The sequence below is a fragment of the Lacerta agilis genome, chromosome 14 (genome assembly GCF_009819535.1).
Source record: "Lacerta agilis isolate rLacAgi1 chromosome 14, rLacAgi1.pri, whole genome shotgun sequence".
Lineage (NCBI taxonomy): Eukaryota > Metazoa > Chordata > Lepidosauria > Squamata > Lacertidae > Lacerta > Lacerta agilis.
In genome coordinates, this window is record NC_046325.1 from 22,006,251 (window position 1) to 22,031,179 (window position 24,929).

General features: G+C 42.7%; 5 protein-coding genes across 5 annotated transcripts; 4 read left to right on the top strand and 1 right to left on the bottom strand.

Annotated features, from left to right (window-relative positions):
- The first annotated feature begins 3,796 nt into the window (after positions 1-3,796).
- On the top strand, positions 3,797-4,962 carry LOC117057649 (olfactory receptor 14C36-like). The gene has a single exon (XM_033168488.1). The coding sequence runs from the start codon at positions 3,797-3,799 to the stop codon at positions 4,745-4,747; it is 951 nt and encodes a 316-aa protein (XP_033024379.1). The 3' UTR covers positions 4,748-4,962.
- Positions 4,963-11,649: 6,687 nt separating this feature from the next.
- On the top strand, positions 11,650-12,308 carry LOC117057650 (olfactory receptor 14C36-like). Its single transcript, XM_033168489.1, has one exon. The coding sequence runs from the start codon at positions 11,661-11,663 to the stop codon at positions 12,306-12,308; it is 648 nt and encodes a 215-aa protein (XP_033024380.1). The 5' UTR covers positions 11,650-11,660.
- A 2,588-nt stretch (positions 12,309-14,896) lies between these two features.
- On the top strand, positions 14,897-15,853 carry LOC117057652 (olfactory receptor 14I1-like). The gene has a single exon (XM_033168490.1). It carries the CDS (start codon positions 14,897-14,899, stop codon positions 15,851-15,853), a length of 957 nt encoding a protein of 318 aa, XP_033024381.1.
- A 3,140-nt stretch (positions 15,854-18,993) lies between these two features.
- LOC117057653 (olfactory receptor 14A16-like) lies at positions 18,994-21,118 on the top strand. Its single transcript, XM_033168491.1, has 3 exons — positions 18,994-19,166; positions 19,537-20,474; positions 20,817-21,118. Exons 1-3 carry the CDS (start codon positions 18,994-18,996, stop codon positions 21,116-21,118), a joined length of 1,413 nt encoding a protein of 470 aa, XP_033024382.1.
- A 2,332-nt stretch (positions 21,119-23,450) lies between these two features.
- Positions 23,451-24,407, bottom strand: LOC117057654 (olfactory receptor 6M1-like). Its single transcript, XM_033168492.1, has one exon. The coding sequence runs from the start codon at positions 24,405-24,407 to the stop codon at positions 23,451-23,453; it is 957 nt and encodes a 318-aa protein (XP_033024383.1).
- Between the last annotated feature and the right edge of the window lie 522 nt (positions 24,408-24,929).

The window sequence follows — 24,929 nt, forward strand, 5'->3', positions numbered from 1 at the left end:
ACTGCCACCACTGCCACATGTGTTTTGAGGTGTTTGCCATTTCTACCCCAAACAATCTAACATTAAAAGTTGAAGCCATCTGGAAAGGAAGTAAAGAAAAGTAGTCTGAATGGATGAACTGGGGATGTTTGACCTTTGGGCTAAAGCCGTTCCCCTCCCCAGGGGGGCAGTGTTGTACGTAGGTCACGTGCTCTCCCTGTGTACAGCGGGGGAGTGGCATTTACCCCACGCCATAGGGGAGCCCTGGCTGCATCACGCCTACAGCCGTTCAATCAGGTCGGCTGGGTGGCTTGGCTTGGCACATTTAAACAGCAGCGCAGGAGCTCTTCCTTGTTGTTCCTGAAGCTCCTCCTAGAACAATATCCAAACAAGGAGGCAGCTAAATAATTTTTATTGGGGGTGGGGGGTGGGGGCTTCTCACAGGGCTTTAGGATCCCAGTATCATTCCTTCCTAACACCAAGGACTCACCCAACCAAAAATCTGTGAGGGAGATGCCAGATGTTGCTAAAAAGAAAATAGCCAAGGAAATGGCAGGTGATTGGGTGGCCATCCCTGACCACTAGTCCTGGTAGCTAGGGATGATGGGAGTTGTAGTCCCAAAACATCTGGAGGGCCGAGTTTGGGGATCCCTGATTTATGTAATAAACATAAGAAATGAAAAAAGAGCCTTATACTGAGCACAGTCCCAGTGCCTTTCTAATATGAATATTTCTCTTTCAAATACAAATACATTCCAAAATGTTATCATAACTGGTGGACTATAGCCATGTACTTTTGAAGTTGATTGAAAATAAAGCTGAAATGTCTTTTACAAAACTTCCCTGATTTTGTGTTATTTCTTGGGTTTTCAACCTTATGGGTGAGCCTTTTCCTTTAATATCAAGTCCCACACCCATATAATGGTGTATAATTTTCATTGTCAAGGAACATTTCATCTGCCCACACACTCACATTTTTTTTTTGCACTTTTAACATTCAGAAATTTATTGTGGCATAAGCTTGCATGAAGTGTCAACCTCCGTGGGGAGATATATAGGATGGCTGGGAGCTGCTTTTAAGTTGTACTCTTCCATATGCTGGACATGCAGTGTATACATGTTGCAATTCCTGCCTACTAACAGTGGTGTTTTGCAGGCCTATCAATGCTTCCATAATGATGAAGGGTTTTCCCCAATGCCTAGCAAGGATGCTGAAGAGCTGCCATTGCGTCAGCCTCTGCAACAATGTTATTGTTGCATTAATTCCCTTAATTACTTAAACACTGCAGTTCCCCCGCCCCCATTCCATATGGGTATGATAATAATCAGAAGAGGAATCCTTGCCTGGGTCTTGCTGTGTATTCAGCATGAGAAAGATAGCCTGAGAAAAGTACCGGTAGATAGCAGCAATTCATGATGAGAGATAGCCTAAGACTGCAAACTTTGAAGGTGGTCTATTGCTTCTGTTTTTTTGGCAGTGGCTCTGGACTGTTAGTGCTGTGCTATTTGGGGAAAGAGGAAGCTAATCTTTAGCGACCAACAGAAGTCAGCAATATACTTCCACCATCACATTCATCTGCTTCTCCCAGTGCTTCTTTAAATAAGCTTTTCCTCTAACATGCACCTGTGAAGCAAGAGGAGCTGTGAATCTGACAGAGGAGAGACTGCGATGGATCTCTCATACTGGCATGAAATGTGAGGAGACAGCTTCTAGGAGCCATAGGTGAGAGCTGAGTGCATGGTGGGGACCAAAGGTGGAGAAACTACCCCAGAAAGGAGCATGATGTGTCCCCCACCAGACATACCGTATTTTTTGCTCCATAAGACGCACTTTTTTCCTCCTAAAAAGTAAGGGGAAATGCCTGTGCGTCTTATGGAGCGAATGGTGGTCCCTGGAGCTGAATTGCCCAGGGGCCAAAAGAGGATCATGCTTTTTATTTTACAAAGAGAAAAGGGAGTGTTGAAAGGACCCGCTCAGCAGCTGATCAGCAAGAGATCGGGAGAGAGATAAGAGTCCCGGCTCCCTTTCAGCCCCGCCCTCCTTTGTTGAATGTGCTGCAGAGGGAGGTTGTTTGTTTCCCCAGGACATGTGACTGGCTGATTAGATTATCTGTCTGGAAACTGTAGAAATGGCTCCCTTTCCTTAAGATTTTTCAGAAATGTGAGTTAAACCTCATAAAAATGGGGCTTTTCCTCTTTGCTTTTCCCCCTTTGCAAAAGGAGCTTTGCTTTTCCCCCTTTGCAAAAAAAGCTGCAAAACCTAGCTGATCCTTGGGGGGGGGGGAAACCCAGGGCTTTTCCCTTTGCAAAAAAAGCTGCAAAACTTTTAGCTGATCCTAAAAAAAGCCTTTTGCCTTTGCAAAAACAGCTGCAAAACTTTTAGCTGATCCTCAAAAAAGCCAGGGCTTTTCCCTTTGCAAAAAAGCTGCAAAACTTTTAGCTGATCCTCAAAAACAAAACAAAACACAAAAAAGGGCTTTTAGAGGAGGAAAACCAGAAAAATATTTTTTTTCCTTGTTTCCTCCTCTAAAAATGAGGTGCGCCCTATGGTCCGGTGCGTTCTATGGAGCGAAAAATACGGTACTCCCCCTCTCTGAACAACTTCTTCTACTGTTCTTTAAAACCCTGTACACAGTATGGGATTTATGCTATTTCTTTCCGAAGCTGATATATTGCATGTTAGACTGATGAGGCAAGAATGGGAACAGAGATAATGGCTAGTGAGTCAGGAGTTTGAGAAATCACCTGCTGCTTAGGACAATATGGTAAAGTAAACTCACAAGAATTGTATTGACTTTGATCCTCCAGATAAATAAAATAAGTAAGTTTCCAGAAGATATATTTCAACTCCTTCCATTCTCCTTGTATCAGTCTGTGACCCTTCAGAAGCCACTTCGTGGAAGGGGCTCCTCAAAACATGGGTCCCATGCCTTTGCAATTTCATTTATTTATGACACTTTTGGCTTTGAAAAGATCTCAGGGAGGCCAACATATGGTTCAATTACACTCTGCCATCCAGGTAGTTTTTGTAGCGAAACCAGTTTAGCTTCAGGGTATTTTCTGAGCACCAAAACACAACAGGCATTCTATCAACCTGATGTGAGTATTGTTTTGAAGACTAAAGTCTGAAACCAGGGAAGCGTGAGGAGATTTGTGCCTGTACCGTTGGGCTTTCCTAGGTTGTTTTCCTCACTGCAAACCCTCGCACTCTCTGTACTGAAAGACCCTTAGAAATGCAATGTGAAGAGACTCAGGTTGGCTGCAGGTGGTTGGGAGAATTGTTAGTGCATATGCCTTCTTGTTGGTGCAAAATTTGTTTGGGTCCAGTAAAAAACTACATTGGGAAAACTGAAATTGTCATATCATTCATTTAACAAAAAAGTAATAAAATGTATCATACATGGCAGTAAATATAATTCTAATATTAATGAAAAAAACAAGACTTTAGAATGAACACCCATTGTTTTATGTGCATGGAAACATTATTTTTTCCTGCTGTTCCTTCAGCAGCCAAAATCTTATACAATGTCCAACATAACCATCATTGACAATTTTCTACTACTGGAAATTTCTGGGGACCAAGAATGGCAAATTTTGCACTTTGTGATCTTTTTAGGAGTATACCTGACTATTCTGATGTTACTGTTTTGTAGTGAGAACACACTTTAAAGAAATGCAGTATCGAATGTTCAGGCAATATAAGTTAATATCTACAATATGAAGACTAATGGTAATTTCCCCCTCATTCTATAGGTTTTGATTCCTTGCTTCTGATGACTGGTAATCTGTGCTACCTCTTGAGCATGAGGGAGAAGTAATGTCTAATATAACAATAATCAATGATTTCCTGCTTCTGGGATTTTCTAACCAACGAGAGTTTCAACTTTTACAGTTTGCCATCTTCTCAGCCATGTATCTGGTTATCCTTACAGGAAATCTTATTCTCATAATTCTAGTAGCCCTCAACTCCATCCTTCAGTCCCCAATGTATTTCTTCCTTGTCAATTTATTGATAGGAGAACTTGGCTCCACCTCTGTCATTATTCCCAAATCAATGGTCAATGCGCTCATGAACTCAACATTGATTTCATATTCTGAATGCGTGACACAAATGCTTTTCTTTGTTTTTTTCCTGTCGTCGGATGTGTTCCTCCTCATGGTCATGGCCTTTGACCGATATGTGGCCATCTGCCACCCACTGCATTATGCGTCTATGATGAAGTGGGGAAGATGCATCCAACTGGCAGGTGGATCATGGATGGCAGGTTTGCTTAATGCTGCTGTGCATACTGGCACTATTTTTTCACTGCCCTTCTGTTCCAACGTCATCAATCAGTTCTTTTGTGAAATCCCACACCTAATGAAGATCTCATGCGCTGATTCATACCTCAATGAAATTTGGACGCTCCTCTTCAGTTGTGCAGTAGGTATTGGCTGCTTTGTGTTCATCGTCTTGACCTATGTGCAGATCTTCAGCACAGTGTTGAGCATGCAGTCCATGGCAAACAGGCAAAAAGCCTTCTCCACTTGCATTCCCCACCTCATTGTTCTCTCTGTCTTAGTTGGCACCATTCTTTTTACTTATCTCATGCCAGCCTCCATCTCTTCATACAAGCTGGACCAGATGCTTGCTGTGATATATTCTGTGGTTCCTCCAATGATGAACCTGGTAATCTACAGCATGAGGAATAAGGATGTCAAAGCTGCCCTGGTGAAGCTGTTTTACTGGAAGATTTCAAGCAAGAAGACAATGCTTCCTTTTCACTGATAACCCTGCTGCTTACTTGTGTCAAATTATGGAAGAATTTAACATAAAACTTATATAATTTCCTGCTTTATTTTCACTGTATTGCATTTTAGCATTGCATAATATATCGAATTCAGATTGTGAGTTATTATTAATATCACTGGGAATGTAAAATGTTTGTGTGGTATGCACAGTAAGTCCTACTTAGAACTGACACCTTGAAAGTAATAAACATAAGTTGGGGTGTTTGATTTTAACGAGTTACTCCAAATAAAACTGAACACAACCCTAACTCTGCTTCAGTGTAGTTTCCCCCCTTAACCACTAAAAGCGGAAGAAATAATTCCATATTGGACAAGCACTTTTTCCTGGGATAACACTTTCATGCAAAAGCCACTTGTTATTGCTTTCTGTTTTTTCTTTTTTTTTTTTGGGGGGGGAAATTTCAATATTATTTTAAATAAATGGAAATATAATACATAACCTTTGAGTCTATGCTGCCCCTGGGGTAGGTATCCTTGTTATATCCTACCTAGTTATATAGTTTTCAAATTGTTTTCAGAAAGTTCAGAGAAGAACAAATTTATAGTGACATCATTATTATCATCATCAACAACAACAAAAGGACGGGCTTCACAAGGACTGCGGCTGCTACTCAGCAGAGAGGGCTCCTCCTTTAAATTGTTTTTATTTTTATCTGTGTCGTTTTAAATTATGGGGTTTTGTGTGTGTTTTTTCCTTCGTTGGAGGGTGGGATGGACATTTGGGTGGGGCTGGGAATTGGTTTAGTTTTTGTGTAATTGTAAATTGTTTTTCTTCTTATTATTATTTTCTATTTATTATTATTATTATTATTATTATTATTAGGTATAGTTTGTGTTTTGCTTTTAAGGGGAGTGGGTCAGGGCTGCCTGGGAGTGGGTCCCCAGCCAACAGAATGGTTGGGGCAGGTTCCACGGGGGTAGGGGTGCACTGGGACATCTGATCTCAGTGATCACAGTTAGGAGGAGGAGCTATGCTAAGACCAGACCATGTCATTACCGAGGAGGCGGGTTTAGTCATTGTTTGAAGACTATCCCTGACTCCAGGTCTGGCCTTGACCGGAAGGATACCATAATCAATGACTTGATTGGGGATACAGGACTTGACCTGGCATGTGTAACAGAGACTTGGTTGAATGAAGCAGATGGGCCTGTTCTTGCCACTGCTTGTCCACCAAGTTTCTATTACGCACAGAAACCCAGATCATATGGACGGGGAGGGGGGATTGCAGTGATTTTTAGGAAGTCATTGGTTTGGGAAGACCCAGTTTTCTGAGTGCATGTTCTGGAAGTTGGGCAATAGGGGCAGTACAGAATTCCTTTTGGTGTACCAACCTCCCCACTGCACCACTGATTCCTTGCCCAAGCTGCTTCAGGTTGTGGCAGATGTTCTCCTGGAGACACCTAGTTTGGTTGTCCTAGGGGATTTCAACATCCATGCCAACACAACCTTACAAAGGGCACCTCGGGACTTTGTGGAAAGCATGGCCTCCATGGGGCTGTGCCTGAATACGTTTGGCCCAACTCATAGTCACAGACATTCCTTAGACCTGGTGTTCAACTCTATGGATGTGGGTGATCTGGCACTAAATCCAGTGGTACCTCTGGATGTGAACGGGATCCATTCCGGAGCCCCGTTCGCATCACGAGCAGTCCACAACTTGAAGCACCATGTCTGCGCATGCGCACGACGGAATTTGACATGTCTGTGCATGCGTGAACCGCCGAACCTGAAATTTACCCATTCCAGTACTTCCGGGTTTGGCGCGTTCGTAATCACGACGAACGTAACTTGCAGTGGCCGTAACACGAGGTATGATTATAAAAGCAAAACAAAAGAAGTGCCATGGTCGGATCACTTCTTGGTGCACCTGGACTTCTCAGCGACCCTTTCCCTCTGCAGGGAGGTGGGCACAATTCAGATGGTCTGCCTCTGCCACTTAATGGATCCAAATGGTTTCCAGAGAGTGGTAGGGGATGCTTTATCCCATGTTGATGGCCTTTCAGCTGATTTCCTGGTGGCCCACTGGAATATGCCGTTAACCAGGGCTATCAACTGTCTGGCTCCAAAGTGCCCTCTCTGATTGCATGGAGCCTGGACAGCTCCATGGTTTTCCCCAGAGCTGAGGGCAATGAAACAATTGCTGAGATAGCTAGAGCGCCGGTGGCAGAAAACTAATTCTGAATCTGACTGGACACAGCTTAGAGCTCAACGTCGAGCCTACCAAGTGGCAATGGCAAAGAGGACCTTCTTCTTTATTGTATCTGCAGAAAACAGAAGCAGGAGACTCTTTCAGGTGGTTCACAATTTAACAGAACTACCTTTGCCACCAGGGCCTGGTAAGGAACCCAAGATCTCCTGTAATGATTTTGCAAAGATTTTTGCAGATAAAGTCACTCAGATTTGGAAAGATGTACACCCCACCATGGGAGCAGGGCTGGTGTGGAAGAGTGCTAGAGTTCTGTCTAGTCAAGTTGCGTGGGATCAATTCCAATCTGTTACCTCCGAGGATGTGGACAGGCTGCTTGGACGAGTGAAGCCGACCACCTGTCTCCTTGATCCTTGCCCATCCTAGCTCATAAAAGCGAGCCAGGAAGGGCTGAGCCATAGGCTCCATGGGGTGGGGAATGCTTGCCTCTGTGAGGGAGACTTCCCAGACCTGCTGAAAGAGGCGGTTATTAAATCACTTCTAAAAAAAAAACATATTTGGACCCAGCCAATATGGCCAACTATCGCCCAGTCTCAAATCTTCCATTCTTGGGCAAGGTGATTGAGCGGGTGGTTGCTGAACAACTCTAGACCTGGAGGATGCAGACCATTTGGATCCCTTCCAATTGGGATTCAGGCCTCATCATGGGACTGAAACTGCTTTGGTCGCACTGGTTGATGATCTCTGGCAGGCTAGGGACAAAGGTGAAAGCTGTTTCCTAGTTCTGCTGGATGTCTCAGCAGCCTTTGATATAATTAATCATAACATCCTTCTGGACCATCTAGGGGAGCTGGGGGCACCGTTATACAGTGGTTCTGCTCCTTCATCTTGGGCGGTGTCCAGAAAGTAGTGTGGGGGGATGAGTGTTCAGTCCCCTGGGCTCTCACTTGTGGGGTGCCTCAGGGTTCCGTCCTCTCCCCCATGCTTTTTAATATCTATATGAAGCCGTTGGGAGAGATCATCAGGGGGGTTGGGCTGGGTGTTCATCAGTATGCGGATGATACCCAGCTCTACCTCTCGTTTAAATCAGAACCAGTGAAAGCAGTGAAGGCCCTGTGTGAGTGCCTGAGGCAGTTGGAGGATGGATGGCGGTTAATGGATTGAGGTTGAATCCTGACAAGACAGAAGTACTGTTTTGGGGAGACGGGGCAGGTGGGTGTGGAGAACTCCCTGGTCCTGAATGGAGTAACTGTCTCTGAAGGACCAGGTGCACAGCCTGGGAATCATTTTGGACTCACAGCTGCCCATGGAGGTGCAGGTCAATTCTATGTCCAGGGCAGCTGTCCACCAGCTCCATCTGGTACGCAGGCTGAGACCCTACCTGTCCATGGACTGTCTTGACAGAGTGGTGCATGCTCTAGTTATCTCCTGCTTCAACTACTGCAACAAGCTCTACGTGGGGCTACCTTTGAATGTGACCCAGAAACTGCAACTAGTCCAGAATGCGGCAGCTAGACTGATTACTGGGAGTGGTCGCCAAGACCATATAACTCTGGTCATGAAAGACCTACATGGGCTCCCAGTATGTTTCCAAGCACAATTCAAAGTGTTGGTGCTGACTTTTAGAGCCCTAAACGGCCTCGGTCCAGTATACCTGAAGGAGCGTTTCCACCCCCACTGTTCAGCCCGGACACTGAGATCCAGCGCCGAGGGCCTTCTGGTGGTTCCCTCCCTGCAAGAGTGAGGTTACAGGGAACCAGTGGGAGGGCCTTCTCAGTAGTGGCACTCACCCCGTGGAACGCTCTGCCATGAGATGTCAAGGAAATAAACAACTACCTGACTTTTAGATCTGAAGGCAGCCTTGTTTGATGTTTTATTGTCTTTTTAATTTTTAACAACAACAACAACAACTTATTATTATTTATACCCTGCCCATCTAGCTGGGTTTCCCCAGCCACTCTGCATGACTTACAGCACAATGTAAGAATGAAAAATGCTTCAAAGGGGGCATGTGAGAGTGACGCTGTTTTGTCTCTAGGGCTTTGCTGCAGAGTTGCACAGAACCTTCAGGAAGTTAATCCCTAGGAAACATTCTTACTCTTCATATCCCTTTGTTCACACCCCTTTAGCACTTCTAGTTCTGCTTGTACCCAGCAAGGCACACAGCTTATGCTTGCACAACAACAGGTTGCTTCCTTCAAACCTCAAAGAAATAGGAATTTAATGTAAGTACATGAAGTAAATATGGACATTCTGTTTGCTGCCCTGAATGATGAATGGTAGATAAAAGGATGATTGAAGAAGTGGATGGATGGAAAAAGTGATAAATAACATGTTATATGGCAAGTTAAGATTCAGGGAGAATTTCCAGCATCCAGCTGGAAAATATTTGTAGGGAAAGACAGATGTAAAACTGTTATCAAACCTCTCTCTTTCTTTCCCTATGGTTTCTTTTGCCTCACTATTTAATTTTACTTTTGCATTTCTGTACATGTCTATTTCTGATCCCCCGTGAACCCCCTGTCACTTCTAATCAAATGTGATCCACAGTATACAAAAAGGTAGGGTGTGGATCTAATTCCTCTGTTATCCCTCCCCATCATGCACTTTGATCTTTTTCTGACATAAGTGCATTTAGCTGACATTGTATTTTCACTCCTTTGTGAGAGCCTGTTCCCTATTTGTGGGGTTTGCAAACTGCAGCCAAGCAGACATCATGCTCCATGTGACATTTACCATGCATTTTCCTTTCATGCCTCAGCATGGCCTCATGTATTGTGTAAATATTGTTGGGATAGTAATGGCCAGCAAGACGTACTTCTGCTAAGCATGTTTTCCTTTCTTAGGCACCCCAAGCTATTTCTGTCCAGCTCTCCATGGTGTGATACTTGCCAGTTGACTATAGGTGAGAGTTCTGATACAGCAAGAACCTGTCATTTATGTTTGTTGAAATCACAAGGCTTAAAACTGTCACAGTTGAACAGGACTGTTGATTACAGTGAGACTTGAGTGCAACTATTTTGTGACATTTTGGTTCATAAGGTATTACCCTGGCGGTTCCCTCACTGTGAGAAGCAAAGTTACAGGAAACCAGGCAGAGGGCCTTCTCGGTAGTGCTGCATGCTCTGTTGAACACCCTCCCATCAGATGTCAAACAAATAAACAACTATCTGACTTTTATAAGACATCTGAAGGCAGCCCTGTTTAGAGAAGCTTTTAATATTTGATGAATTATTGTATTTTAATATTTTGCTTGAAGCTGCCCAGAGTGGCTGGGGAAACCAAGCCAGATGGGTGGGGTATGAATGAATGAATGAATAAAAAATATAATTATAATTGTTGTTATTGTTATTAGCCTAGTATGGATTTTTCTCATGGCTAACTATGGCTACCTTTGCTTATTGTGTAACATCAGTTGGATCCTGGTTCTAGTCTCTTTCATCCCAAACTGCACCCGGGTGAAGCAGAAACTATGGGTATTATTCAATGTTAGTTAGGCTGGCCATATGTCCGAGAATTCCTGGACATGTTCTCTTTTGGGGGTCCTACATGCCCCCCAGGGTAATTTTACCTTTTAAAGCAAATGTCCCAGAATTTGGGGTTTTTTGTGTGTGTGTGCTTGGGCAGCTCTGGTTCATCCATGGACTCTGGTGCGGGGAACCCGGGCTCTGGTTCTGGCATGGCGGAGGGGCTATGGCAGGGGTCCCCAAACTAAGGCCTGGGGGCTGGATGCAGCCCAATTGCCTTCTAAATGCAGCCTGCGGGCGGTCTGGGAATCAGTGTGTTTTTACATGAGTAGAATGGGTCCTTTTATTTAAAATGCATCTCTGGGTTATTTGTGGGGGCTGCCTGGTGTTTTTACATGAGTAGAATGTGTGCTTTTATTTAAAATGCATCTCTGGATTATTTGTGGGGCATAGGAATTCGTTCATCTTTCCCCCCCTTCAAAATATAGTCTGCCCCCCTCCCCCACAAGGTCTGAGGGACAGTGGAGCCCTGGGCTATGGGGTGTCCGGATTTTTACCTCTGGAAATATGGCGACGCTAAGTTATGTGACCACCAAGTCATGGAGATAATGAACTATACAACCTTTAGATGAGATCTTCTGTATAGAAGTATAGGGAAGTTATTGTTATGTTTACTGGTGTATTATGTTTTTATATATGTGGGAAGCTGCCCAAAGTGGTTGGGGCACCCCTGTCAGATGGGCGGAGTATACATAACAAAATAACAAAATAACAATAATGGAACTCACTATTTTCAATGGGAAATGTTGGTAGAGGAGTGTGGAAGAACATGAGTGGTAGAATATTATTGTGCTTTTGACCTGCTTGTGGACTTCCAATATGTATTGTGTTGGCCATTGCTAGATACTGGATGGAACCATATTCTTGCACAAGCAACATTTTAATAATGGTCTCTCTTATTCCCCCTACAGACTGAGAAGACATGTCTAATGTAACCATCGTGAGAGATTTCCTGCTTCTGGGATTTTCAGAGCAAAGGGAACTCCAGATATTACACCTTGCACTATTCACAGCAATGTACATGGTGATTCTCATTGGAAACTTCCTCATCATCATTCTGGTAGCTAGAACTACCCAACTTCAGACCCCAATGTATTTCTTCCTTGTCAACTTATCAGTTGTTGACCTTGGATCCACAACCGTCACCATTCCCAGATCAATAGCTAATGCCCTCATGAACACAACACGTATTTCTTATTCTGAATGCTTGGCACAAATGCTTTTGTTCGTCTTCTTCATGTCATCAGACATTTTCCTCCTCGCTGTCATGGCCTATGACCGGTATGTGGCCATCTGTCACCCACTGCACTATACCTCTGTGATGAAGTGGGGAAGGTGTATTCAGCTGGCAGGTGGGGCATGGGCAGCAGGCTTCTTTAATGCTGCTCTGCACACAGGTACCATTTTTTCACTGCCCTTCTGCTCCAACATCATCACTCAGTTCTTTTGTGAAATCCCACATCTGATGAAGATCTCATGCGCTGATTCATACCTCAATGAAATGTGGGCCCTTCTCTTTAGTTCTGCCTTAGGTCTTGGCTGCTTTGTGCTCATTGTCACATCCTATGTTCAGATCTTTACTGCAGTGCTGAGAATGTCCTCCAAGGCAAGCAGGCAGAAAGCCTTCTCTACTTGCATCCCCCACCTCACTGTTGTCTCTCTCTTACTTAGTACAGCTATCTTCTCCAATGTTATGCCACCCTCCAGCCCTTCAAATAATCTGGATGAAGTGCTTGCTGTGATATACTCAGTGGTTCCTGCAATGATTAACCCTTTAATCTACAGCATGAGGAATAAGGATGTCAAAACTGCCCTGTGGAAGCTTCTTTACCAGATGCTTCCAAACAATAAATCAGTTCCATAGTTTAAAAACTACTGCTGCCACCACCACATTTGATCTGTTTGTCATTTCTACCCCAAACAAACTAACATTAAAAGTTGAAGCCATCTGGAAAGGAGGTAAAGAAAAGTAGTCTGAATGGATGAACTGGGGATGTTTGACCTTTGGGCTAAAGCCGTTCCTCTTCCCAGGGGAGTCCTGGCTGCATCACACCTACAGCCGTTCAATCAGGTTGGCTGGGGGGCTTGGCTTGGCATAATATCCAAACAAGGAGGCAGCTAAATAATTTTTTTGGGGGGGTTGGGGGCTTCTCACAGGGCTTTAGGATCCCAGTATCATTCCTTCCTAATACCAAGGACTCACCCAACCAAAAATCTGTGAGGGAGATGCCAGACGTTGCTAAAAAGAAAATAGCCAAGGAAATGGCAGGTGGTTGGGTGGCCAACCCTGACCACTGGTCCTGGTAGCTAGGGATGATGGGAGTTGTAGTCCCAAAACATCTGGAGGGTCGAGTTTGGGGATCCCTGATTTATGTAATAAACATAAGAAATGAAAAAAGAGCCTTATACTGAGCACAGTCCCAGTGCCTTTCTAATATGAATATTTCTCTCTCAAATACAAATACATTCCAAAATGTTATCATAACTGGTGGACTATAGCCCTGTACTTTTGAAGTTGATTGAAAATAAAGCTGAAACGTCTTTTACAAAACTTTCCTGATTTTGTGTTATTTCTTGGGTTTTCAACCTTGTGGGTGAGTCTTTTCCTTTAATATCAAGTCCCACACCCATATAATGGTGTATAATTTTCATTGTCAAGGAACATCTCATCTGCCCACACACTCACATTTTTTTTGGCACTTTTAACATTCAGAAATTTATTGTGGCATAAGCTTGCATGAAGTGTCAACCTCCGTGGGGAGATATATAGGATGGCTGGGAGCTGCTTTTAAGTTGTACTCTTCCATATGCTGGACATGCAGTGTATACATGTTGCAATTCCTGCCTACTAACAGTGGTGTTTTGCAGGCCTATCAATGCTTCCATAATAATGAAGGGTTTTCCCCAATGCCTAGCAAGGATGCTGAATAGCTGCCATTGCGTCAGCCTCTGCAACAATGTTATTGTTGCATTAATTCCCTTAATTACTTAAACATTGCAGTTCCCCCACCCCCATTCCATATGGGTATGATAATAAACAGAAGAGGAATCCTTGCCTGGGTCTTGCTGTGTATTCAGCATGAGAAAGATAGCCTGAGAAAAGTACCGGTAGATAGCAGCAATTCATGATGAGAGATAGCCTAAGACTGCAAACTTTGAAGGTGGTCTATTGCTTCTGTTTTTTTGGCAGTGGCTCTGGACTGTTAGTGCTGTGCTATTTGGGGAAAGAGGAAGCTAATGTCTAGCGACCAACAGAAGTCAGCAATATACTTCCACCATCACATTCATCTGCTTCTCCCAGTGCTTCTTTAAATAAGCTTTTCCTCTAACATGCACCTGTGAAGCAAAAGGAGCTGTGAATCTGACAGAGGAGAGACTGCGATGGATCTCTCATACTGGCATGAAATGTGAGGAGACAGCTTCTAGGAGCCATAGGTGAGAGCTGAGTGCATGGTGGGGACCAAAGGTGGAGAAACTAACCCAGAAAGGAGCATGATGTGTCCCCCACCAGATGTACTCCCCCCCCCCCCCGAACAACTTATTCTACTGTTCTTTTAAACCCTGTACACAGTATGGGATTTATGCTATTTCTTTCCGAAGCTGATATATTGCATGTTAGACTGATGAGGCAAGAATGGGAACAGAGATAATGTCTGGTGAGCCAGGAGTTTGAGAAATCACCTGCAGCTTAGGACAATATGATAAAGTAAACTCACAAGAATTGCATTGACTTGGATCCTCAAGATAAATAAATTGAATAAGTTTCCAGAAGAAATGGTTAGACTCTTTCTATTCTCCTGGCATCAGTCTGTGACCCCTGAGAAGCATCTGTGTCACTTTGTAGAAGGGGCTCCTAACAACATGGGTCTCACACCTTTGTAATTTTATTTATTTATGAACTTTTGCCTTTGAGAAAGATCTTAGGGTGGGCAATATGTGGTTTCATGACACTCTGCCATCCAGGTAGTGTTCATAGCAAACATAGTGTTTAGCTTCAGAGTATTTTCTGAGCACCAAAACAAAACAGGCATTCTTTAAACCTGATGTGTGATTATTGTTTTCAAGACTAAAGTCTGAAACCAGGGAAGTGTGTGGAGACCTGTGCCTGTACAATAGGGCTTGTACTCCTTTGACTGTACTGGAGGACCCTTAGAAATGCCGCGTGGTAGACTCAGGTAGGCTGCAGGTGGTTGGGGGACTTATTAGTGGAAATGCCTTTCTGTTGGTGCAAAATTTGTTTGGGTCCAGTAAAATACTATATTGGGAAAACTGAAATTATGAGATCATTCATTTAACAATAAAGTAATAAAAAGTATCATACATTTCAGTAAATATAATTCTAAAATTAATGAGGGGGGGAATAAGACTTTAGAATAAACACACATTGTTTTATGTGCATGGAATTATTATTTTTCCTGCTCTTCCTTCAGCAGACAAAATCTTATAGATGACATGTCCAACATAACCATCATTGAAAATTTTCTACTCCTGGGATTTTCGGGGAACCAAGAATGGCAAATTTTTCACTTTGTGATCTTCTTAGCAATATACCTGACTATTCTGATGGGGAATCTTCTTATCATTATCCTCGTAGCCGTCAACAGTCACCTGCACACCCCCATGTATTTCTTTCTTGTCAACCTATCAGTGCTTGATGTTGGGTCAACCACTGTCATTATTCCAAAATCAATGGCCAATTCCCTCATGAACATAAAGCTGATTTCATATTCACAGTGTGTCACACAACTGTTTTTCTTCATCCATTTCCTGTCATCGGACTACTTCCTACTCACCGTCATGGCATATGACCGATATGTAGCCATTTGTCACCCACTGCATTATTCGTCTATGATGAAATGGAGTAGCTGCATCCAGATGGCAGGTGGAGCATGGATGGCAGGCTTCCTTTATGCTGCTTTGAACACTGGTACTGTTTTTTCACTTCCTTTCTGCTCCAATGTCATCCACCAGTTCTTCTGTGAAATTCCACACCTACTGAAGATCTCGTGTTCTGATTCATACCTCACTGAGATTTGGGCTCTTGTTTTGAGTTTCACAATAGGTCTTGGCTGCTTTGTGTTCATTATCATGTCCTATGTTCAGATCTTTACTGCAGTGTTGAGAATGCCCTCCTTGGCAAACAGGCAGAAAGCCTTCTCCACTTGCATTCCTCACATCACTGTTATCTCCATATTAGTTGGTGCTGCCATTTTTACCCATCTTATTCCAACCTCTGACTCTGAAAATAATGTAGATCAAGTGCTTGCTTTGTTGTATACTGTGGTGCCTCCACTGCTGAACCCAATAATCTACAGTATGAGGAACAAAGATGTCAAAACTGCCTTGTGGAATTTGTTGGGTTTTATTCTTGCTAAAATGAATAAAAATGTGGCTGTGATTCTCCTATGAGTTTTCTTCTTCCAACTTGTCTTGTGATGCAGCTTAAGGTTCTTGTGTTGTAACATTTATTTTCATTTAAAAGGGAGAATATATGGGCTACAACTTGTTCTTTGTTTCCCTGCTGAGCTTAGCCTATTTTGTCATGTAATGTATAGTCCTTGCTTGTCCCCCCACCTAATGTCATTGAGAGCCAGTTTGGTGTAGTGGTTAAGAGCGGCAGACTCGTAATCTGGGGAACCGGGTTCGTGTCTGCACTCCTCCACATGCAGCTGCTGGGTGACCTTGGGCTAGTCACACTTCTCTGAAGTCTCTCAGCCTCACTCACCTCACAGAGTGTTTGTTGTGGGGGAGGAAGGGAAAGGAGAATGTTAGCCGCTTTGAGACTCCTTAGGGTAGTGAAAAGCGGGATATCAAATCCAAACTCTTCTTCTTATTGCACATTCCCAATCATTTCTGCTCATGTTGCTATTGAGAGGCTCATGTGTGATTCCTCATTCAATACTGTTTGTTGCTGAAAATGCTTTGAAGCGATTATGCTGCTTCATTTCTTGTTAGTGCTTCTGCTGAAACCCCATAATTTTTCATATCACACATTTTCTGGTTTATTTTTGTTTTACTGTGACCACTCTGGACAGCAATAATGTGGCAGCATTGGAAAAGCATGGAAGAGCAAACTAAAGCTGAACAAATTACTACTTCTGCACTATTATTGTGTCAATATATTTGCAGAATACACACTTAATAAACCACCAGTCTTGGGAGATGACCTTTGTAAAGTAACATTTGTTCTACAATTATGCCATTGATTTGAAAATTGTATCCCAGAATAGAATGTACTACAGTCAATGTTCCTGAACCCAATATTATATCCACACCCCTTTGCAAGATAGCTCTGTCTGACATCTAGCTGTCACCAGTGAAATGTATTATCCACTACACCATTCATGGAAAGTGTGGTGGGACATAGCTCTCAGCTGATCTCCCAGCAACTGAGTTCCTGCTGCTTACCAGAAAGGAGAAGTGAAGAGATGATGAGGTTGACAAGGCCAGAAATACCTGAAATTATTAGATTCTCCATCACTGGAATGTTAGGAGAGCACTACTCCTTCAACATGCCACCTACAGCTTCACTGCACTACCCAGAATTCTTTAAGATACATTTAGGAATGGATTGAGGGGACTTTAAAGCCTTTGACAATAGCCCAGTACAAGAAGCAAAGATGGCAAACATATCCACAACAGGTGATATGTTTCCTTGGCACATCGGTACACTGGTATAAAGGAGACCCAGATACTGAAAAACACCAGCGTACAGAAGGTGATGAAGTTGGCTAGGAAAGCTATGGTGAAATTGATGATGGCTACAAAAATTGACTGGCAAAATAAATTACTAGAATTTGCCGTAATGGCACATATGACTAACAGGCTGAGAGGCAATACAAATCAAAGCTTCATTCAAAAATGGGACATGTTCAAGAAATATTTAAAGAAATACAACAGCGGTGTGGTGCCAATGGTAGCATTTGAATGATTTCTGTGTTTATCAACAACAACAAAAAAGCAAATGGTTGTAAAAGGTGTAAGAAATTATAGGATTATATAAATAGAACAAAGTAATAATTATTTGTATAACTGAATAAGTAGAATTTGTAAATTCATTGGGGGAGGGTGACGGGAAGTCTTATGTAGTCAAGCAAGAATGTATGGTGATTTGTATTGTATAGGAATGAACTGACCTCTATTTGTAACTTCTGAAATACCATATATACCGGTAAGTCTGTTATGTTATCAACTAAATTTAATAAAGCAGAAAATACTGGAGAGGGGGAGGAAAAATAAAAATAAATTGATGATGGCTAGAAAGTCCATGTAGCTCAAAGTACAGTAGAAAATGGTGTTGGAGCCTTCATTGCACTCCTGAATAACTGTCACGAGTGTGTGCACATTGCAGCTATAAGGGTATGACCAGTTGTATGAGTCCCTTGCTGGATCCTGCCTACGATATTTGATGTTTCCTGGCTGTATATTTGCTTCCCTAATGTTGAAGGGAAATTTGCTTTTCAGTCTACAATAGACCACCCTCCAATCTGCAATCAGGTATCCCAATTGTCTGACTTTCTTCTGCTGTATACTCAATGAGACCCAGAGAGACCTTCTACTTCTTCTGTTTCTAATCATTCTCATATGCAACAGGAAGGTAATGTTTAAGTCATCGACCCAAGAGAATGAATGCAACAGTGAAATGGTTGCAGAGGCTGATGCAGTGAGAACTCTTAAGCATCATTACCGGGAGTAGAACATTTAATTGACACTGGCTCTGGGCCATTAGTGCAGTGCTATTCAGGGAAAGTGGGAGTTCAGCTTTAGAGACCAATAGGAGTCAGATGTATATTTCCACCACCACATAAGTCTGTCCCTTTTGCTGCTGTTTGAAATAAGCCTTTCCTCCTGTGTAGCCTGAGGAGATTTTGAACCTAATAGAGGAGAGAGTGAGAGGAATCTCCCACAATTGCATGAGATGTGAAAGAACTATGGCAAATCTGAGGAAAAAAGTGAAAGAATAAAAAGGGAGAGACACCTAGACCAGCCAAGGTAAATAAAAAACAATTTTGCTGATAAATCATTTGAAGCAGAATTGCCAAAGAAATATACAGAAAAATACAGTACCCATTTTATCTGTGTCCTTCAATCTTGTGTCATCAGATCTCCTTTCTCAATATTCCTTTAATTCCGTCCACTTAATTCCATTCCATTTTTTCCTTTGCTTTTTTCCACCTTTATTTTTTTAAATATCATTGCTATTATGTTGTTGTTTTCTTTTTATAGGTGATTATCCCCTCATTTATATGTTCATTGTCCCCAATCCTGCTCGATCCCACTAGAATAGTGGCTTAATCATGCACCTTCTCTTATTTTCAATCTATTTCTTCTGAGATGGATAAATAAACTGAAGTTCAGAGAAGAAGCACCTATCCTTCCATCCTCCCCAGTGTATACACTTGCAACCCCTGAGAAGCCTCTCTGGAAGTTTGGGGAGGAGGCTGCTAACAAACTGATGGCTGCTAGGGAGAAGTAGTGATGGGAAAAATCCTCTGGAAAAATGAAGTTATCATAGGATCCAAGGCATTATAATTTTATTTCTGACCTATATGCCCCAGATTTACCCCCAAAGATCTCAGAGTGGTTATGGTTCCTTGGCATCCTTCCATCCTGGTAACATTCGTGGTGAAACCTGCTTAGCCTCAGGAATGGAGCTGTATCACACATTTAGGCTATTTTCCAAGCACCAGAACACAGAGTTGGAATTACACAAATCTGGACAGTGAGTTTTGCCTTGAAGAGTTTTGACCCAGAGAATTGGGAATGAAACACTGGTTGCATAGTGGGGCTTCTTCTCCCCATGGCAAACCCCTGACATCTCAGGATGTCAGTTAAGAAATGACATTGGGTGGGCTGGGGAACAAGCGTGCTACAGCTGTTTGGAGGAATCACTAGAATCTGGGGGTGCTGTTTGTTGGAAGTGCCTTTTTGCTGGTGCAAAATACAAAGAAACAAACAAAAACAAACCAAAAACAACCAAGAAATGGGGGTGGGGGAAGTAGCAAATTTACAGGGAAACATTTCAGAATTTATAATAAAAACACCTTTTTCTATGTGCAAATGAATTAATACTTTTCCTCTTCTTCCAACAGTCAAAATATGATTCACGCCATTCTCAACATAACAATGATTGAAAATTTCATACTTCTAGGATTTTCTGGGGGTCGAGAACTGCAGATTTTACACTTTGTGATCTTCTTCACAATGTACCTTTCTGCCCTGGTGGGAAATCTTCTGATCATTACCCTGGTTGCTGTCAGCAGTCATCTGCATACCCCAATGTATTTTTTTCTTGTCAATTTGTCAGTCCTTGATGTTGGCTCAATCTCCGTCATCATTCCCAAATCCATGGCAAATTCTCTCATGAACATAAGACTGATTTCATATTCACAGTGCATTACTCAAACATTTCTCTTCATTTTTTTTGCATCATCAGACTTCTTCCTCCTCACTGTCATGGCCTATGACCGATATGTAGCCATCTGTCACCCTTTGCACTATGCATCTAAGATGAAATGGAGTAGCTGCATTCAAATGGCAGGTGGAGCATGGATGTTTGGTTTGTTCAATGCTGCTTTGCACACTGGTACTGTCTTTTCACTTCCTTTCTGCTCCAATGTCATCCATCAGTTCTTCTGTGAAATCCCACCCCTGGTGGAAATCTCTTGCTCTGATTCATACCTCAATGAAATTTGGGCTCTTCTATTTACTGGAGTGTTAAGTCTTGGTTGCTTTGTGTTCATTGTCATGTCCTATGTGCAGATCTTTACTGCAGTGTTGAGAATGCCGTCCATGGCAAACAGGAAGAAAGCCTTCTCCACTTGCATTCCCCACATCACAGTTGTCTCCATATTATTCAGCACTTCTTTCTTCACCTACTTAATCCCAACCTCTAATTCTCCATACAATCTGGATGAGGTGCTTGCTGTGTTATATACTGTGGTGCCTCCACTGATGAACCCAATAATCTACAGCATGAGAAACAAAGATGTCAAAACTGCCTTGTGGAAGTTGCTGGGTTTTGATTTTGGTAAGAAAACTAAAAAGATGCCTCCCATTCACATATAACTTTGCTACCTTTTTACAATAGTTCAGTTTACAATAATTTAGGCATTCCTTGTCCAGGGAGGCCTAGCTATTCTAATCTCTGATGGCCTTCTTGGCATCTTAAAGCTTTCTAATTAGATGCTTATCAATGTTTCAACTACCTTGTTTTATGGTTTTATTTTGCTTTGTATTTTATTACTGTTCCACCATCTTTTATTATATTTTATTGTATTTGCATTATTGATGACATCTGCTTGATTTATATTGGTAGAAAGTTAGAATACAAATATAACAAATAAATATAATTTTGTTTTTTTGTTTTCAGAATATTTTACCTTCCTTCGTCGGCACAGGCACATACTTTCAGGGCTCAGCCACACGTCCGTTTGCCCTGCCACATTCCCCCAGCAAAATCCAATCTTTAGAGCTGAATCGGAACAAACAGAAATGGTGTATTCTGTAGATGGCTCTTTGTTCTTGTCTATTGCTAAAGAGAGGGTTTTCTGGGGGAAAGCAGCGGGCCATGACAAAATTGCTTGGACCTGTGCCTCGAAAGTGGGAGACAAGTGGAAAACCACTCAGACCTGTACTTTCAAGGCAGGAGATAACAAGCAGATGTGTGGATGAGCCCTTGCTTTAATTTGTTTTGTTTTGTGTTGTGTGATAGTGGATATTTCTCAGTGAATGTTGTTTGTTATTCATTCCATACATTATTATTTGTCACATATGTGGCACATGAGACGTACAGAGCATTCTTGAATGCAGCAAGTGGGTGGAACTTAAGCCAGTATGAATTATGCCGGATTCACACCCTGTAAATGTCAGCTAGTCCAACACTAGCCCAGTTGAGCAAAAAAGAAAGTACCTCAACACAGAGAGTTAGCTCACCTGGCATTACTTACCAGGGAATGGGAGTGCACCTGTGACACACAAGGAGAGTTTCCAAGTCCCCTGATCGGTATGTATGAATGGCTCATAATTGCCAGCACAGGAATACATACAAACTGGGCACAGAGTGCACAGAGTCTCTAGCAGGGGCTCATTGGGGCAGGCAAGCAGCACAACGTGTGTGCCACACATCAGCACATGCTCTTCTTATCACACAGGTATGTGCACCAACAGCATGGGACAGTGTAGCCGGGTGAGCAAGCACACAGGAGCACACCAGAACACCCATATTGCACCCACACTGCACCCACCCCGAACACCCACCTTAGCCAGCATTGCAATCCCACTCCACAAGAATGCATAGCACACACAGAGAAATCCTAAAGGTAGTTTATTGAAAGCACTCTATAAGTTGCACATGACTACAGGCACTAAGCCAGCAGTGAGCAGGTAGGAAACTCAGGCACAAGCTGCCCCAGAGTCCTCAGGGGCTGGTGCAGAGGGCATGGCCCCAGCAATGGGCACCAGGCACATCATCCTCCAATGTCTCGTCTTCCTCTGTGATGGTGGCAGAAGTTTTTGACTGCAACTTGCTTAAGGTCCTACCTGATGGGTCATTCCTCAGCCTTTTGCAGAACACATAAGGGTCTACATTCCTCTGTGAAGCCTCTAAAAACAGACAGATTTGCTTTTTCCTGGCACATTTGTAATTAGGCATATTCCTTTTATGTGTAAAGGGACTGTCAGGTACAGATTCACATATGTTCCTTGTATAAAGCTTAGATATAGAACCTCAATGTGATATTAGTTAAGAGTTCAGGATTACCACACAATGTCACTCCACAACAGGTTTTGCTTTCTGAAATATAATGAGGAAAACTAGTTTAATTAATGACCTCTTTAATTCCACTCAACCTTTGTTCATTCCCACACCCATCATATGCCTCTCCTGTCTGCTGCATACTTTGTTTGGAAGTGGAGGACAAGCAGAGCATCTCTACCTCTCTCTCGCTTCTTCTCCCCATGTAGGAGCCAGTGTGGTGTAGTGGTTAAGAGCGGTGGACTCGTAATCTGGTGAACTGGGTTCGATTCCCTGCTCCCCCACATGCAGCTGCTGGGTGACCTTGGGCTAGTCACACTTCTTTGAAGTCTCTCAGCCCCACTCACCTCACTGAGTATTTGTTGTGGGAGAGGAAGGGAAAGGAGATTGTTAGCCACTTTGAGACTCCTTAGGGTAGTGATAAAGCAGGATATCAAATCCAAACTCGTTTATCAACTCCATCTGGTACGCAGGCTGAGACCGTACCTGTCTGCGGACTGTCTCGCCAGAGTGGTGCATGCTGTAGTTATCTCTCACTTGGATTACTGCAATGCACTCTATGTGGGGCTACCTTTGAAGGGGACCTGGAAACTACAACTAACCCAGAATGTGGCAGCTAGGCTGGTGACTGGGAGCGGCTGCCGAGACCACATAATACCTCTTGAAAGACCTACATTGGCTCCCATTATGTTTCTGAGCACCATTCAAAGTGTTGGTGCTGACCTTTAAAGCCCTAAACGGCCTCAGTCTTGTATACCTGAAGAAGCGTCTCCACCCCCATCGTTCTGCCTGGACACTGAGGTCCAGTGCCGAGGGCCTTCTGGAGGTTCCCACTGCGAGAAGCCAAGTTACAGGGAACCAGGCAGAGGGCCTTCTTTGTATTGGCACCCACCCTGTGGAACGCCCTCCCACCAGATGTCAAAGAGAAAAACAACTACCAGACTTTTAGAAGACATCTGAAGGCAGTCCTGTTTAGGGAAGCTTTTAATGCTTAATAGACTATTGTATTTTAATATTATGTTGGAAGCCACCCAGAGTGGCTGGGGAAAACCAGCCAGATGGATGGGATATTATTATTATTATTATTATTATTATTATTATTATTATTATTATTATTCCTTCTTCTTCTTCTTCTTCTTCTTCTTCTTCTTCTTCTTCTTCTTCTTCTTCTTCTTCTTCATCATCATCATCATCATAGCAATTCAGAAAAACGAATCAAGATTCCATCTCTCCAAGTATGCTTCAACAATCTCAGGCCTCACTTTGCAAAATGGCCTGCAGTCTTCTCAATGCATCTCCCAGTGTTTCCTTCACGGTCTTGTTCCTGAAGCTGTAAATAATAGGGTTTAGCAATGGGGTCACTACTGTGTTGAATACTGTGGCTATTTTGTTGAATTCCATTGAAGAGCTGCCAGCTGGCTTGATATAGATGAAGATGGAGCTGCCATAATACAGTGATGCCACAGTGATATGTGAAGTGCATGTGCTAAAGGCTTTCTTTCTGCCTTTAGTAGAGGGTATCCTAATCACAGTGACAATGATGCAGATATAAGAGATTGTTGTTACTGATACAGAGCTGAGAAGCATGAAGCAGGAAACTGCCAAATCTAAGGCCTGGAGAAAGCGAACATCAGCACAGATCATTTCCAAAAGAGGGCCACTGTCACAGAAAAAGTGGTCAATAACATTGGAGCCACAGAAAGGCAGTCCTGCCTTCAGCATCATGGAGGCAGAGATGGAAAAGAAGCTGCACAACCAACAAGACAGGACCATTAGCACACAGACACGCGAGTTCATGATAGCAGTATACCGCAGAGGGTTGCAGATAGCCACATAGCGATCCACTGACATAGCAGCCAAAAGGAGGACTTCAGTGGAACCAGCAACAAAGTAGATATATCCTTGCAAGGCACAGGCAACAAAAGATATGGTGTTTTCCTTTGAGATAAGTAGGGTGAGCATCTTTGGAGTGACAGTTGTGGTGATGATGATCTCCAACCAGGAGAGGTTCTTGAGTAAATAGTACATTGGTGTATGTAAACGGTGATCCACATGGATCATGACGATGACTAAAGTGTTCCCAATCAAAGTCAGTATGTACATGACAAGGAAGAGGAAGAAGAGTGGTTTTTGAAACTGGTGGAGATTAGAGAAGCCAAGTAGGACAACCTCAGTGACAATGGTTTTGGAGATGTTTCTGAAGGTCATCTTACCAACATATGTTCCTTCTGAAAGAAAGTGGAATATTTAGTATATAATTAAAATAAATTAAGAAAAATCATTATAGAAAAATCAGTGATATGTTTCCTTAGTGACTAATTTGTTCATTTTGGTAAGAGCTCCTGTAGGTAAAGACCTAGGTTTCTAGGAAAAGCCAGAGCTCAGTAGTGGGACAACTGTTTTCCATGCAAAAGCTCCCAAATTCAGTCCCTGGTATCACCAAGTAGGGCTGGGGAGGACTTCCCACCAAAAATAATCCTGGACAACCACTGACAGTAAATGTATATAACACTGAGCTAGATGAACCAGTGGTTTGACTCAAAATTGGGCAACTTCTCACATCCTTCCTATGCTCCTAAACATATGACTAATGCTATAAACGTCCTAATTTCAGTTTTCCTTTTTAGCATGAAGAAAGAGTTGCAGTTTGGGGAAAGAGTTTAATGATGATAAGTCCACAGCAAAATATACTAGCTTAATTCATTTTCCTTTTACTCATTATATTTTATA

Coding starts and splice junctions, on each gene's coding strand:
- LOC117057649 (XM_033168488.1), top strand. CDS start 3,797: ATGTCTAATATAACAATAATCAATGATTTCCTGCTTCTGGGATTTTCT.
- LOC117057650 (XM_033168489.1), top strand. CDS start 11,661: ATGCTTTTGTTCGTCTTCTTCATGTCATCAGACATTTTCCTCCTCGCT.
- LOC117057652 (XM_033168490.1), top strand. CDS start 14,897: ATGTCCAACATAACCATCATTGAAAATTTTCTACTCCTGGGATTTTCG.
- LOC117057653 (XM_033168491.1), top strand. CDS start 18,994: ATGCCCCAGATTTACCCCCAAAGATCTCAGAGTGGTTATGGTTCCTTG. Junction 19,167..19,536: donor GAATTACACAAATCTGGACA/GTGAGTTTTGCC, acceptor TTCTTCCAACAG/TCAAAATATGATTCACGCCA. Junction 20,475..20,816: donor GTTGCTGGGTTTTGATTTTG/GTAAGAAAACTA, acceptor TTTTGTTTTCAG/AATATTTTACCTTCCTTCGT.
- LOC117057654 (XM_033168492.1), bottom strand. CDS start 24,407: ATGACCTTCAGAAACATCTCCAAAACCATTGTCACTGAGGTTGTCCTA.